Source organism: Botrytis fragariae (assembly GCF_013461495.1).
Source record: "Botrytis fragariae strain BVB16 chromosome Unknown tig00000274, whole genome shotgun sequence".
NCBI lineage: Eukaryota > Fungi > Ascomycota > Leotiomycetes > Helotiales > Sclerotiniaceae > Botrytis > Botrytis fragariae.
Window position 1 is genome coordinate 129,456 of NW_023501007.1, and position 15,685 is coordinate 145,140.

The 15,685-nt window shown below is 43.9% G+C and overlaps 5 protein-coding genes across 5 annotated transcripts; 3 read left to right on the top strand and 2 right to left on the bottom strand.

Annotated features, from left to right (window-relative positions):
* Positions 1-1,573: 1,573 nt before the first annotated feature.
* Positions 1,574-3,042, top strand: Bfra_012346 (putative regulatory protein cys-3 protein; the record flags this gene model as incomplete). Its single annotated transcript, XM_037342663.1, has 2 exons — positions 1,574-1,829; positions 2,507-3,042. 2 exons carry the CDS (start codon positions 1,574-1,576, stop codon positions 3,040-3,042), a joined length of 792 nt encoding a protein of 263 aa, XP_037187385.1.
* A 2,329-nt stretch (positions 3,043-5,371) lies between these two features.
* Positions 5,372-8,297, bottom strand: Bfra_012347ia (uncharacterized protein; the record flags this gene model as incomplete). Its single annotated transcript, XM_037342664.1, has 3 exons — positions 5,372-6,667; positions 6,817-8,120; positions 8,201-8,297. The coding sequence occupies 3 exons, from the start codon at positions 8,295-8,297 to the stop codon at positions 5,372-5,374; spliced, it is 2,697 nt and encodes an 898-aa protein (XP_037187386.1).
* Positions 8,298-10,701: 2,404 nt separating this feature from the next.
* On the top strand, positions 10,702-10,962 carry Bfra_012348 (uncharacterized protein; the record flags this gene model as incomplete). Its single annotated transcript, XM_037342665.1, has 2 exons — positions 10,702-10,823; positions 10,866-10,962. The coding sequence occupies 2 exons, from the start codon at positions 10,702-10,704 to the stop codon at positions 10,960-10,962; spliced, it is 219 nt and encodes a 72-aa protein (XP_037187387.1).
* A 51-nt stretch (positions 10,963-11,013) lies between these two features.
* Bfra_012349 (putative gamma-glutamyltranspeptidase protein) lies at positions 11,014-13,186 on the top strand (the record flags this gene model as incomplete). The annotated part of the gene is made up of 8 exons (XM_037342666.1): positions 11,014-11,172; positions 11,228-11,279; positions 11,345-11,419; positions 11,472-11,608; positions 11,659-11,719; positions 11,767-12,501; positions 12,621-12,717; positions 12,775-13,186. The coding sequence occupies 8 exons, from the start codon at positions 11,014-11,016 to the stop codon at positions 13,184-13,186; spliced, it is 1,728 nt and encodes a 575-aa protein (XP_037187388.1).
* Positions 13,187-13,706: 520 nt separating this feature from the next.
* On the bottom strand, positions 13,707-15,589 carry Bfra_012350 (putative alpha mannosyltransferase alg11 protein; the record flags this gene model as incomplete). Its single annotated transcript, XM_037342667.1, has 4 exons — positions 13,707-13,930; positions 14,004-14,988; positions 15,042-15,177; positions 15,234-15,589. The coding sequence occupies 4 exons, from the start codon at positions 15,587-15,589 to the stop codon at positions 13,722-13,724; spliced, it is 1,686 nt and encodes a 561-aa protein (XP_037187389.1). The 3' UTR covers positions 13,707-13,721.
* Between the last annotated feature and the right edge of the window lie 96 nt (positions 15,590-15,685).

Below are 15,685 nucleotides of genomic sequence, written 5' to 3' on the forward strand. Positions count from 1 at the left end.
AAGCTAAGTTATTAATGCCTACTTTCTATATTTTTCATTTTAGCAATGATGAACCTAAATGTCTCTTACAACTTGATGAATCACCTAGGCCTTGGACGACAAGATGTATAAAAGTTACCAACATGAATTTTGACCAAAATAGACCTCATCATCACCCGCCTCAAGATTTTCCAGAAATTGATTGTTCTAGACCCACCATACGGATACCTCCGGAGCTTTAGCCACGGCCTCTCAGACCTCTTTACATGAAGATGTAACCTCTCTGAGCCTGACGGCGTCTGAAGTGGCAGCGCCGCTTGATTGTGAATAGAATGTATTTGGGCGAAAGAATTCTACTCCCGAGGCAAAAATTTACAATACTAATCAAAGCAGCAACTTCCTATTCTCTCGGTGTAATGGACTCCGCATGACATTCTTTACCACCGATATCGTAGGAATACGAGAGATAATGTGATTGGATGGAAATATCTTGGGAATATCCATAAAAGCTCCGATTCTTTCAAACCCCGAGGATACTTCGAGGCATCAACATGTGTAGGTCTGTTGCAGGGGTAGAAGAAGGACATCAAAGAGGCGAGAAAGGCTCGACCAACAATAAAGAGAGGCTCGAGGGATTCAAAGAAACGATCAACCTAAAATGGACTCGTCATGATTTCAAGCCTACCATTGCTAATTCACTGCTCAATAGCGGAAAGACAATAAATTAAGAATCAACTACTTGACCCAATCACTCATCAAGCACTTTGTCTCTAATCTGTGAAGAAGAGAGTAAGAGAGAAAGAGAGACAGAGAAGAGAAGAGAGAAAGAGGAGTGAATGGATACGGAGTAGGTAGAATAGTAATCACGCCTTATGTAGTACCAATACAACAAGAGGAGAAATACATCAACCCCCACCAATATACCTTCACGAGACCCTCAACTTGTATGGAATCTGGAAAACATTTCCCATGACAGAGGTCAATTGATCTGAACGCGAACAGTTCATAGCTAAACCCGCATTTCCGTGATTACTCTCTTTTTGTGTATCATCTTGCTGAATAATAGCAGCAGCTCTTTTATTACTCTTTACTCTCTGAAATTTGTCATCAATCGATCAATCTAGGGTGGGGCAATCCTCAAGCCAGGCTACTCTAGAGTCTAAACATCTCGAAAACCCACCAAAGCCCACAATCCACAATCCACAATCCGTAATCACTCCGGAATTTGTCTCTTCCACTTAACAACTCGACAACTCAATCCCCAACCTTCAATCCTCAATTCTTCTCCCCAGATCATACTAACCGAAGGGATTTATCGTACATTTTGTTTTCAAGGGGATCACATCCACCATCATTTACATCGAATCCTCGAATTCGCAGACCTGCGAGATCATCAATTCAATCTAGTCCCTTTTTTTTTCCAAATCGGGCGCAATTCGGAGAACAAAGAAAAGAATTCGAATAACTTTTTCATCACCTCCCACCTTCCAACCCTTCCAAAAACTTCCATCGAATGATTTTATCTGCGACATCAATATCATAGAGACAAAAAGGCTACGAAAGCCACTCCATATTCTCGAATACATACTTCAAGATGGCGTACAATGGTCGGCGGGGTCCGAATGTATCGGAATACATCGCGAATCTCAACGCAATCCCAACACCACAAGATCTACACAATTCCAATCAGGATACATACAATGTAGATGATGAACTGGCTATGTTCACGAACACCGAATTTTACGATATCGACTCGGTCTTGCAGGCACCAAACTTCGACGGAGTTGGAGCACAGTCGACTGCGGATAGTGTTGATTTGGATTTAAAGGACATAGATTTCAGTCTTCCAGGTTAGAGATACCCCCATGTCTCCACTGTTTTGCTGTCAAACTTCTGTACTTCTATCATATCGAATCTCTCCTTTCTCCTTGTGTTTCCTTTACACGGTATCTTTGGGAGAACATGTTTCCCCTCTATCTTGTGGACGAATACTAGGCACACCTTCTAAGCACAAGTGTGTATATCATTTCAAAATAATCGGGGTAGGACCCTTCCATATGGACTGCTATGATCAATTCTCCATTTGAGAAGTTTCACTGGTCAGCTATTGGCCAATACCTTTACCTGCACATATCCACGTGCACCTAGGTTGCATACGATGAGTATAGTTCTTATCCTCTTGCATTACTTTTCTGCAACGTTCCTCGAACCCTTCCCTCCCTCCTTCCTTCTACATGCTTTGTAACCCTTTCATTGTGCTGCTTGGTAAGCGCACACAATTACCGAGTAATGGCGGCATATCACGTGTTGTCATACAACAATGACTAGGGTAGTCGATAATTGCTCCATTCTTTTGTCTTCCCAAAAGTCATTAGTGTATCTCCGGTCTAATCCTCGTCTCTTACCCGTTTGCCGTCGCTTGTTGCAGTCTACCTGCAGATCTATAATACAATTCCACATTTATTTCCATTCTCAAGCATCTTCTTCAAAAAAGCAGGCAAAGCTAACATCATGATGCTCCATTCAGGTGATTTCAATTTCTCAGACTTCAATACCTTCACCAACAACCACCCTACCAATTTCGGTAATCATGATGGCATGCCTTCGGTGATTCATCCAATTCAAACCAACCATCAAATCTATAATCCTCCGCCCTCATCTGCCGGCTCTCCTACATCTGCTCTTGTCTCTCCTCAAGTTGGAGAAAAGCGCAAAGCTGAGTCTTTATCTGATGGACGATCCCCCGACTTTGAAGATGCATCACGTATGGCTGCGGAAGAAGACAAACGTCGAAGAAATACGGCCGCTTCAGCTCGCTTCAGAGTTAAGAAGAAGCAACGCGAGCAAGCTCTTGAACAATCAGCGAAAGCTATGAGCGATAAAGTTGCAGCTTTGGAAGGACGCATCAATCAATTAGAAACCGAGAACAAATGGTTGAAGAATTTGATCACGGAGAAGAACGAGAGCAAGGAAGATATTGCCGCACTATGGAAAAAGTACAACAAGGATGCTGGTGGCAGCAAAGGTGCTGAACGCAAAGATGGTGTGGGCACAGAAGCTTAAATTGTCTTCTAAAGATGATTTTTCTTGTTCATTTGTGCTCACACGTTTCTTGTTTGGTCTTGCGTTTTGCGTTTGCGCCAGTTTGCGCTTGATTGAATTCGCGCCATGGTCGTTTCTGGGAGGTAATTTTCACGTATATCACAGCTTGGGATTGGTACATATTTGAATTTGTTGGTGGAAGACGATGGTACGATGGCATGTGGTCGATGATGGATGATTGAATGAAAGCATAACGGGAGTTCCGGGTAGTGAATTTCCTCCTGTTCTCATCTCAAGTCTGCTGGTAGATTTACAGCTTAGATTCACAACTACTGCTACGGCATGGTGTGTAACTCGGCTTACTAGACAGTTAGCTCATCTAAACAAAATGAAACTAAATAAACATACAACAACTTACCTACCTAATTCGTACAAACACACCATTGTGGGATCACAATTCATATTTAGGGTTACATGCATTTGAGCACGCCATTACAGTGACAGCTTTAATCCACCGCATATAACCATAGCCGTAAAAAAAAAAATGGTGATCCGAATTCCCAAATTCCCCGTTGAATAAAAAACACCATAACCCCTCCAAATTGCGTGCGTGGGAATCCAAAACTCCCCTCCAAAATACCATCCGCTCCGGCATTTCTGATCAATCAAAAAATCTACGCGTACCGGATAGGAGATGACGTTTTTGATGGGGGTTGTGGGGGATTAGCCGGTGTGGAGTTGTGGATTGCCATGGGGAAATGAAAATTAGCCGATTATTGCAAGGGGCTCCGGCTAACTTTTTGCCGGCGAGGTGTGGGAACCGGCATATGGGTGATGAGTTTATTTTGACTACGGTGGTTGTTTTTGGGTAGAGACTCTTGTATGCACTTAAAGAGAGGTCTTTAGCTCTGGTTTGGGCTGCGAAGTAATAGTTCTTTTATGGTTTGAAAGACGAATGAACTGTCGCTGTATGGACTATGACTTGCCGATTGTTAGCCGGCGCAGCTAGGGTACGGGAAATGATGTTGTGTACGCTGGTATTCGAATGGTCTTGTTATTTTAATGTGTTGAGTAAGTGAAATGGATTCTAGAGACTTTTTAGGATGTTTGCTTGGGGGTTGAATTGGGAAGTTTTGGGTGTATGAGTGTGGTGAAAAGAATATGCTGTGGATGGGATGAGAAATTCGCGCACCGTATATGAGGACACCGGTAAAAACCTTGGGATCTCCTCCTGGGTAGGAAAGGTAGGATTATCTTGCATTTTGGAAAGGTAATTCATACGGAAAGCTCTTGAGTATTCACGGTCGTCAAATACAATCCTCTACGAATGAGCGCTAAACACTAAAGAAATGAATGGGAAACAATAGCTACACTTCTTGTACTGAAGTTCCATTTTGTGCGAGATGAAGTAATTTGGTACAGGGTTTGACAGATACTGCTCATCGTTGACCTCCTCGACTTGTGTGTTTTCTCCCAACGATGCAAGCGGAAATGCACTACGAAGGCTATGGATAGGACGAAGAATATCCTAGCCAGGATAGTATCATGAAAGAGAGTTAATGAAGGAGAAAGGAAAGCGGCAGTAACGCCGAAGAATCAATATTACCAAGTCAATTGAAAAGGATTTCCCGATTCACCGCAGAGGATCCTGCACCAGTTCTGGCAACATAGATCCTAATGCAGAAGGAGAGTCAATGGTCAAAATTGAAGAAAGGTATTCTGGTGTTATTCAATCGCCTCGGAAGTGGAATATTCTGGTCTTCGACGTTAATTTGATAATATAACCACAAAACTATCAAGTTCAGACCAAAAGGTGGCTAAGAAACGCATGGGCACAGAAAGTTTCCGGTTCAATTCACTTGCACGTTTGCTTGGATAAAAACTTTTTATTGATATTTTTAAAGTAAATATCCTCCCGAGATGTTACTTATCAGAAAGCTAGGATAGTTCAGTAGGCAGTCTCATATTGTCTTTTTTCAACACATCGCCTTAAAGCAGACGACGGTGGTAACTTAATACAGATCGAAATCAAAACGCCTCCCAATTTTCAGATATAGCAAGAGTAACGTTCAATCCTCGCACCCAGCTCCCATAGAGCACTCCTCATGGCACACCCTTTTTTCGTAGAGTGTGATAGTCCCGAGATCCGAGGTCTTCGCCCCGAAAATAACCAACCGGTTCCGATAATGAAAGTGAATACGGCAAAATCTCACACCTCGAAAAATCTGAAACAGTTCGAACAAAGAATTTACCCATCTCCGTATAACTCAAGCCGACCAATTTTAACTTCGTCGACCTCAAAGAGAAGATTCCTCCGGCTCTCTAGCTTCCCAGCCCATTGACCTCAAATTCATTGAGCTTCACTTTCCTCACTCTCGACCCCTCGAAGACTGCAATCTTGATCCTTACCAAGATAGACACAATTCATGCAAGCACCCTTGAAACACTCTCCGGCCGGAATGGTTGCGCCAATAACGACACAGCTTGCAAAGGGTACAGAACCATCTTGCATGTAATCAGTGCAATGCGAGCAAGCCATTTCTTGCTCCATTTCGGTACCAGCAGCCTGTCCTGCACAAGCACGCCAGTGCTCAACATTCGTGTCGGCAATCTCACCATTTTGAGTGATATACTCTTGGACTGGGATGATGAGTTGCTCAATGCTGAGATTGCACAATTGACTGTGGATGGGATCAGGAAGGAACGGAATATTCCCGACAGCATGCGAACAGAATTTATCCGTTATATCTGAAGGCCTTGCTCCTGAAGATGTTGGCCCGGAAGTTCGAGGCTTCTTTGGTGAATTTCGAGGATGGACAATTGAATGGTTATCGGAGCCATCGTCGGACTCAGTGGCTTCGTCGTCGTCGATCTCATAGTGAGAATCCTGAGCCGATGCTGATGTTTGATGCCTACGCTTGCTGCCGGCCGGAGTCATTCCGAGATCTTCAGGAGTATCAGTCGTTTTATCACCGGCAGTTCTACCAGCAGCAAGTTCCCTTCTGCGGCGCTCGTCCTCGATCTGCATGTCATCAAATTTGGCCTTCCATTTCATACTCTGACGTTCATGCTTTATCTCTGTAGTTTCGATAATAACATGCAAGGATCCCTTGGTACGCTTCTCCAATGCCAACTTCAAACCGTTCTCACAACCTGTATTGTACTCACCGAAGAGATATGGCTTGATGTAATCATTGAAGAGGTCTTCGCGCATCAATCGATCAACGCATGCCACTCTATCTAGAAAGGGCATCTTGGAGACCATTTTTATGAAGTCTTCTGCTGGTTCGACGTTGGCAAAAGCAGCGGCTTTGGGGTCTAATCTACTTGGAAGCTTGCGATCAAACTGGTTTTGTGGGATACCTGGCTGTGAACCGACCCCCTGAGCCTGTGGAGAGACTGCCTGTGGACTAGTTTGAACTCGAGGTGGTCCCCGCCGAGGTACACGCTGGCTCTGCTGTGTAGATGGAGTACCTGATTGCGCAGACTGTCGGCCGGGTTGTTTTGGCTGTCTATCTCTCCGTGTGGGCTGTTGTGGTGCCACAGCTAGTGGAGCAGGTGCAACAGGTCGCAATGGAGGTCTCGCAATTTCTGTCAGTCTGGCACTGCCGCTCGCAAAGGATGCCGATTTACGTTGCTTGGTTGGCTGCTGAAAGGTGTTTTGGTGTGATCGTTCGGGATATACGAACATCGTGTGAGACCCAACACCAGGGTAACTGCCATTAAATTCAGGGGCAGCTATAGGGCGTTCACTTGACTGCTGTGCAACATGACCAGGCTGGCTCGCAGTCTGACTCTGGCTCCATTGCCAAGACCCCTAGAGACATCAGGAGGCGGCAGAACGGAAGTATGGAGCTCTTGGGCTGGAACAGGAGAAGTATCGCTGAGTCTGCGGCTACCCATAGCTCCCAGTTCGTCCTCGATGGGTGCACCGCTCTGTTGACGTGCTCTTGATGCATTGATAGCAGGAATTTGATACTGTGCATTTTGCTCCGAAAATTGGCTTCTAGCCTGTACTACTTGTTGTGAATCTCTAGCATCTCGAATTGGGAGAGATGGAGGATCGCTGTGTCTGCGTCTATTTGAAGTTATCGGTGACCGTGTGCTCGATGCATCACTTTGTTGACATGGAACTGCTATATTGGCAGAAGCATTTTGACCTAGGCCATTATTCTGCGACAATGGCTGTAAGGGTTGCGCTCCTTGAATAGCTCCAGCATCTTGACCCAATGTACCGGAATGATCGTTTTGGATGTCATTTGATGGTTGTAACATCGGGACATCGCTGTCCATCGCCAGGCCTATTGATGAGCCATCGTACTGCCAGTTACCAGAATATGCCATGGGAACGGTTTTCAGCGTCGCTCTAGGCAAAGGGCTCAAAGTTAACGGTATGTCGAGACCAGTGGCAGTGTATGAGAGTCCCTGCTCCAATGCCCAGTAACCTGCAGGTGGCGCGCTCAGTGGACGGCTAAGTTGAGCTGTCATTGTTTCACTGAAAAATTCTGCTTGATATCGTTCATTTTCAGACGTTGACTCTTGCTGTGGAGCTTCACCATTTTGGGTGCTGCTAGCAAACTGAGTGCCTAAGGGAGACTTTTCAATCTGAATTGACAATTGTAAGTCTGCATGAATATCACTGTCACTAGATGAATTGTTGTCCATCTGATATCTTGATGGGGCTGGTGTTCTGAAGCCAGTAGTGCTGGCATCCGTGTTATAGTCGTCTAAGAATTCGCGTATTGGCGTATCCTGTTGCGAGGTAGAAAAATTACCACTTCCGAACCCGTTCTGGAGGCTCGGATTATAGAGAATCTCGTCAGGGGTTGAAAAGATCCCAAGACCTGTCATGTTTGGGGGTTCTCCGTTTCCCTTTGCATCAAAGTTGTTTGTATTTGAGCTGTATTGACGAGGCGATCGTGTCATTTGAGGCAGTAACGTGGAAGGCTGTGTATTCTGGTGTGAATCTGAGGTCGAGTACCATCCTTGGGATGAACCTTCTACATATTGGCTGTTTTCATAGGGCCACTCTGCTTGGAACTTTGTGGGGTTCGGATTCGTGGAGGGCGTGTCAGTGCTCGCAGTGGCTTTTACTCCTTCTATGAGGCACAGTTAGCAACTAAAGGCGCAGATGCGGAGAAAGCGGGCAAAGAAGATATCAACAGATTTGAAAACTTACCATTTACGTCATTGCTAGTCGAAATCGCAATGGGAAGGGAGACTTGCTGGTTGTTGTACCAAGGGAGGTCATCTCCTCCATGGTAGTTGTAAGGCATCTTGCTGATGGTTTCGTGGGTTTCAGTTGCGATTTCTTTACAATGCCCTTGGTATGTAACCGGATATTTCAGTCTCAAATAGGTGAGTAGTTGTAAAAATTTCTCAAGAGTCAAGTGTTATTTCAAAGATAGGTTGATGATGGGAAGGTAAGAATTAGAATTGTAGATTGAGAAATGTTTAAAGGACCGATTATGTGTGGAAAGATTCTTTTGAGTCGAGTCGAGTCTAGAGAAGGGACCTGGTTGCTATCTTCAATAGAAATACCTAGAACGTTTGCTTAGCGAGATTAACATTACAGCAGCTTGTTAGACGAAACCGAGACATTCAACTTCAGACCGTGAATTATTTGCTGGGATAGATCACCCAAACGTAAGTCGTTTCTCTCTGGCAAGTTAATTGGCGCAACTCTGAAGGTACGTTTCCATGATTTTTCAAATTATGAACAGAGACTTGTAGAATATCCGGTGCACCTCATGAGTTCTTTAGTGCAGCGATTTCATGCTACTTTACAGAGGTTGACCAATTCAAAGGTCTCTTTACATACATGATGACCACGCAAGCATATAGTACAGGTCACCAAATATAATGTATATGGCAAGAAAAGAAATTTTCTTTATGGTGCACCCTTTTTATACATACATTTACAAACTGTTTTCCACTTGCAAACCATTCAATGCATCAATTCTGAAGGGAAGTTCCATGAAATCAGCCAGCTTTTGTTTTTTTCATCATGTGTAGGCTTACTGCAGAATGTGAGGGTGTTTTGAAAGTTCATTCAAGATGCGTGAAGGAACAATTGACGATGTAAGCAAGCTATATGAGAGCATCTTGGCCCCATTTTCAACACGTGAATAGTTTTGCAGCTTGAATATTTCAAACAGCCAAAGCAGATACAACAGCAAGTATTTAAAAAAAACCCCGTAGTAAATCATCAGAACAAAACAAACACAAAGCTGTTTCCTAAGATATTGCATAGGCGTAGAGAATCGACGAATGGGGGCATCATTTAAATGGGAGCAAAATAGCAATCTTGTTTGTGTTATAAAACGACCAAGGAACATAAAGTTGATGCACTCCATAAGGTGAGTCTCTTCAATAACTTCTCATGCCATCAAGCATTTGGAGAGCAAGAGAAGTTCTGAATCAGGCTGGTTCTGACGATCTACTCGGCTATCGTTTCTTCTTCTATACTCATTATTTTAGTAATCTGATTGATCTCCACTGCAAGCGTGGCATAAATCATTCGGAGTAAGTCTTAATGGTCTTCAGACCCGCTTTTCGAAGTTATATTGCTAGCAATCAGAGTATTATGTCAATCACAAATAAATTCTACGCCCAAACTTCGAGTCTCGTGACTAGTAACTTATGATTGTGTTGAGTAAGCATCAGCAATGATACTCACGGACACTTGCTGGCCGGGATGTCTTTACGCGATGCCATGACGTTCCAGGCTGAAAGTCGGGTTATTCAGCTTGTTATGCTCACCAGGCTCTTGCATTTGAATCAGAATGTATGTTGTGTTCTCAAGAGTGTGGCATTTCACGGAACGTATTGTTCCATGTTTCAAATGTACAATTTTCAGCCTTATCTTGACAAAGCTATTGACCGTCTATGCATGTCAGTAAATATCCGGCAGCCACATGGTCTTGTGCTCTGCATATGACATTGGAGTTTCCCGTGGGTGTCAGTGATCATGAGAATTGCGCCTTAGAAGCCACTGAAAACGTCTTGTCCTACTCGATGTTGAGGATATCAGAATCTACTGCACGAGATATATCCATTTAATAGGTAATCGGACCGTCGCCCTACTCATGCCAAGAATGTGACGAGTAGAAAGAAAAATGATGTGGTGAGATTTGATCTAACTGCTGGCAAGTGACACGGTTTCTGGTTGAAAAACTTCAGCCTAAGAATATTCTAGGCTTTGCCTAAGGTTCCCCAAAGCCTTGATCTATGATTTCTTGATGTCGAGTTGAGAGAGTGAGCAAGTGGATGGATGAGTGAGCGAGTGTGGCATCTCACATCGGTGATAGTGATGGTGATGGTGATGGTGATATGTAAATATGTATCAAAGTGAAATGGGGTTGAAAGAGGTAGGATTCAAGTGTCAGGAGCTCACTAATTGTTACTTCTTGATAATCCATCAAAAAATAAAGGAAGTGGCGACACGTGATCACCTGATTAACATACATTGGGCATTGAAAAACTTGACCAATCATTAATCTGAAAATCAATCACAAGCGCTATCTTACGCGTTAACCGCTATCTGGCTTCTACTTTAGTCTGATCCATAATTGTTTCGCGAAATGATAACTTACAGGTAATGCTTTGGGTTTGACTGACTTGTCCGCCACTAGCAGAATAAGCTCCGCCATGACTGAGATAAGACAAAACTTCGCAATCATGTTGAACTTCGTTCCTTTATTATTCGATAACATATCCGCCGAGCTAAAATTTCACGCTCGTGAATTACTTTCAAAGTGTTTCAACAATATCAGACCAGAGAACACCCGAGGCCCACTATTGTCACATAATTTCATGGGTTTATAGCACTTTGAGGTAACTAGCGGTCTTGTCTTCGTTACTGTTTGTTCGTCCCATGCGGTCAAGGGAATAAATCATCTCGAGAAATACAAGTATGCAAACCATTTTGGTATGAAGTAGATATAACTACCATATGCTGATACAATCAACCTAGATTTACAGTCTTTCAACATGAGCGGAATTAGCTTAAGCCGTCTTTGCTGGGTCTTCATGCTCTGGATCTTGCATGGTGTTAGCTCTTCCACTGTCACAAACACTGGCAATCGTGGAGCAGTGGCGAGTGAAAGCAAAATATGCAGTGAGGTTGGAGCGGAACTTATAGAGAGAGGTGTAAGTGACTTCGCTATTGATAGGTGATTCGAGACTTATCACGTGGATGGTATAGGGAAATGCCGCAGATGCTATGGTTGGTACCACTCTATGCGTTGGTGTCATCGGTAAGGCAGTTCCTCATTTTTAAGAATCGCCCCCCCCCTGTATTAGGCTTACAAATTCACTTAAGGAATGTATCATAGTGGTATAGGTGGAGGGGGCTTTATGCTAGTACGTAGCTCAGAAGGGGAATACGAAACCATAGGTACGATCCATGAGAGTTTCACTTTGTTTTCACATAACTTACACTCCAGCAGACTATAGAGAGACAGCTCCAGCCGCTGCATATCGTGACATGTTTAAACAGGATCGCAGAAAAGCCGTGGTCGGTGGAGATGCAGTTGCTGTTCCGGGTGACCTTCGAGGACTTGAATATCTTCATAATAAATATGGGGTATGTACTTCTTCACTTTGAGATGATGAGGCTTAACTAATATTCATCAGCAACTGCCTTGGCAGATCGTTTGCAATCCAGCTGTACATATTGCTAGAAATGGTTTTCCTGGTATGTACCTTTCACAATTTTTTATGTACGTCACTAATCTGGACTAGTAACGGAAGATACAGTTTACTACATGCAAGCAGTTAAGAATCAAGTCGGTTGGAATTTTCTTGAAGAGGATCCAAACTGGGCTATGGACTTCGCTCCGAACGGCACACTCCTTGAATTGGGTGATATAATGAAAAGAGAGCGATATGCCAATACGCTAGAGACGATTGCTAACAAAGGAGCTTCGGCATTCTACGAAGGGGAAATTGCAGAAGCAACTATTGCGACCATAAAGGCCACAAATGGAACCATGACTCTGGCTGATCTCAAAGATTACGAAATCAAGATTCGTAATCCGATCAACATCACTTATCGTGGCTACACTATCCATTCAACCGGTACTCCCTCCGGCGGTTCCATAGCCCTGAGCATTCTTAAGACCATTGAAGGGTATGACATGTATACAGAATCCGATTTATTTCTGAATACCCATCGACTCGATGAAGCCATGCGTTTTTCATATGCCGCTCATTCCGAGCTAGGAGACCCGTCATTCTTTGACGAGATGATTAGATTCGAAGAAGGAATCATTTCAGCTGAGACTGCAGATTCTAATAGACGAAAGATCCTAGACGATAAGACACAAGATGTTGGAAGGTACAATCCAGAAAGGTGGGATATCATGGAAAATCATGGGACATCGCATATGGTTGCTACCGACGCTTCTGGCCTTTCAATAACCTCAACATCAACCGTCAATTTACTTTTCGGTTCTGCCGTTATGGTTCCTGAGACTGGTATGTTATCCTGAATAATTCTTTTCTTGTTTTTAGTTCATGACTTGCGGAACTAATCCGTCTCTTTTCGCCCACGTTCGAAACACATTGAATCAATAACTTTGCTAACAATTTTACAGGGGTTATTCTTAATAACGAAATGGACGATTTCTCCATCCCTGGCGTTCCCAATTACTTTGGTTTCGTCCCTTCACCTATGAACTATGTTCGTCCTGGGTAAGTCCGAGCCTCCCTTTGCGTACAGATCTACCATTCATTAACCATTAACATCAGTGCGCGCCCCATGAGTTCCATCTCCCCCATTCACATCTCCCACCCCAATGGCTCCCACTTCCTTTCCATCGGCGCCGCCGGTGGATCACGAATCCCCACGTCAACAATCCAAGCCATCATCAACATAATCGATCACGGCATGTCTCTCGAAGAAGCACTAAAGCAACCTAGAATGCATGATCAATTACTACCCGAAAAAACGACCGTAGAACCGGGATTTGATGAAGAATTGCAGGAATATTTGAAGGAAAGAGGACACAAAGTTGGGAAAGCAAGTGGAAGAGAGAGTGCTGTACAAGGTGTGAGAGTTTGGGGTGATCTCTCGATTGAGGGAGAAGGACTGGCTGGAGAAGGATGGTTGGAGGCTATTGGAGAGCCGAGACAGAAGGCGAGCGGGGGAGTTGGTGTATGAGTGTCTTGAAGAAATTGAGTTGGTGGAGGCGGATGGAGGAAGGTGCGCTTCGCGCGGTTAAATTGTACAAACCCCCTCTTTCGCGACTGCTAACCTTGGTTGAGCTTCATCATATGAAGCTCATGATCTAGAACGAAGATCATTAGAATTTCTTTTCTTTACAGAAATGCCGATAGAATTTTGGATGGGGTATATAGGGTGAATATGGATATAGTTAGAGGTGATATTACTCAGATCAACTTCTAGATTTGCCTAGAAAGACAGACGGTTTCGCATCTACCACATCAACGAAATCATAGAAACCACACACAATCATTCATTTATTTATCTTAGACGAGAGAGTTGTTGATCTGATGTCATCATTTTCCTCCGTCTGAAGTCTACAATGTTGCAGTATCGTCCCAAGTATACCGTGAACAGTTTCTTATATATGTTGGTGTTTGCTATACATTTATTTGCATATGTATTCTGTCAATTCCCGACCACCAACAAGTCATAACATTGAACCATATGAATTATATTCAATCCAGACTTTCTATTGAGTTCTCCTAATCCCTTCCCATTTCCTCCTTAATGTCACTAACTCTTCCATACCTACAATCCACTTCTTCGCAAACTCCGCTTCTGTAAATCTTTGAGCCGATTTCCTCGCTCTCAATCTCATCGCTATCTTATCTTCTCGGGGTAGTGCTAGTGCGCTCTCGAAACCTTCAGCAAATTGTTCTACTGTCGATGCATGAAAGCCTACATCCAGGGATTAGTTTTGCTCCAAACAAGCGAGATGGAAAGGGGCAAGAAAAAGGAAGTAAAAACATACCCGTAGGCAAACCATCAATTTTTGTAACAATATCTCTCTTTGGGCCACCACTATCATGAACAACACTAATCAATCCTGCCGCCTGGTACTCCACAACTCCGATTCCAAAATGCTCATTCCACATCCCGTTGACTCCAACACTGGCTTTGCCTAACCATTTCAGAATATCCGGCCAAGGCGCATCCAAATGGAATTCAACATCGTCTTTGACTTGTAGTTCGTTTGCCAGCAGGCGCAATTGATATACGCGCTTTGAATCAGAGTCATCGCGAACACTCCCGATAAGGATAAGTTTCGCGCCTTTAGCTGCTGGGGATTTAGTGGCTTTGAAAGCGGCGAAGGCGGTTAAAATGAGTGTATGATTTTTCTCAGGGCGGAATTGCGCAATATAAAGAAGAGCTGGTTGACGTATCGCTTCGGATTCGGGGGTAACAGAGATCTTCTCCTCGAGCTCTTCGACGGCTACAGGAGGGAAGACTGCTGTTGCGATGGGCTTCTTTAATTCGCGTCGCCATTCTCCCCATAGTGATGTTATATGATCGAGTGTCCAATTAGAATTTGTGAGAACTACATCAATTGATGCTCCGACCCAGGTGTAAAATTTCGCAAATAACTTCCAATAGAGCTTCTTTGCCTCTCCTCTTAATCCTGTTCCTTTTCCAGCGTTCACCCCTTGCTTCCCGGTGGCAGATGTAGGATCTAAAGAGCCTAGCATATCTGTCGAAATGGTCGGATAATGTACGTAGGCTCCAGTCGGTACTTCAGGGAACAAAATCTTGCAGAACCCAAGCGCAAAAGCATAGCCCATTGTATCCACAAAAATATCGGGGACAACCAGAGAGAACGCATCCCATGCAAGTATGAGAGATCCAATTGATTGACCTAGAAGTGTGAAATGGGGCCATGTGGAAGCTAAAACCCAATGTCTAGTTGTGAGGTATAAGAAGGTAATCGTTGGTGGATGGAGTTGAATGTTGAAACGATCCTATTAGCTATAATCAGCCGGCGCATTCTGTAAGTATAGTAGCCACTCCATACCTTCACTCTAGCAATGATCTGCGACTTATCCACATCATGATCTCCAGTATAGACAATACATTTCGCATTTGGCCATCGTTTTTGGGTTGCTAAAACTGCAGCCCATAAAACACGTTCACCACCACCTCCAGCATTACTGAATTAACGTCAGCCAAGTCAGTATGAATTCAAGCAAAAAAAACATCTTCATACCAGAAGGGGTGAAAGAATCCAACAATGCCATCCCATTCCTTATCATCCTTCTCTCCCGTTCCACTCGTAGATTCTATATTCTCCCAATCATCACTATCCCGACTCTTTTCCTTGTTCTCCCTATAATCTCTCTGATCAATCTCCACCCTTTCCAGAACTTGAGCTTTCCTCCCAGCTGTCTTTTGCCTCAAGTAGAACCCCACCGTGCGTCCGACGTAACCTACAAGCTTCGGGCCTCCTAAAAGAACAATCAAAGGTGTCGCACCAAGAATCAAGGCTACTAGAATTGTCCATTTGGTATCCAGCCCAAATGTCCACATATCGCTACCGTCTGAAGCTTTGCATGATTCCGCCATAACTTTTTGAACGTACAAGTAAGAAGAGAGGGGAGGGCGGTTTTATCTCGAGTTTCCAGGGTTACTGTGTCACTTTAGCTGTGACGCGCAGGCGGT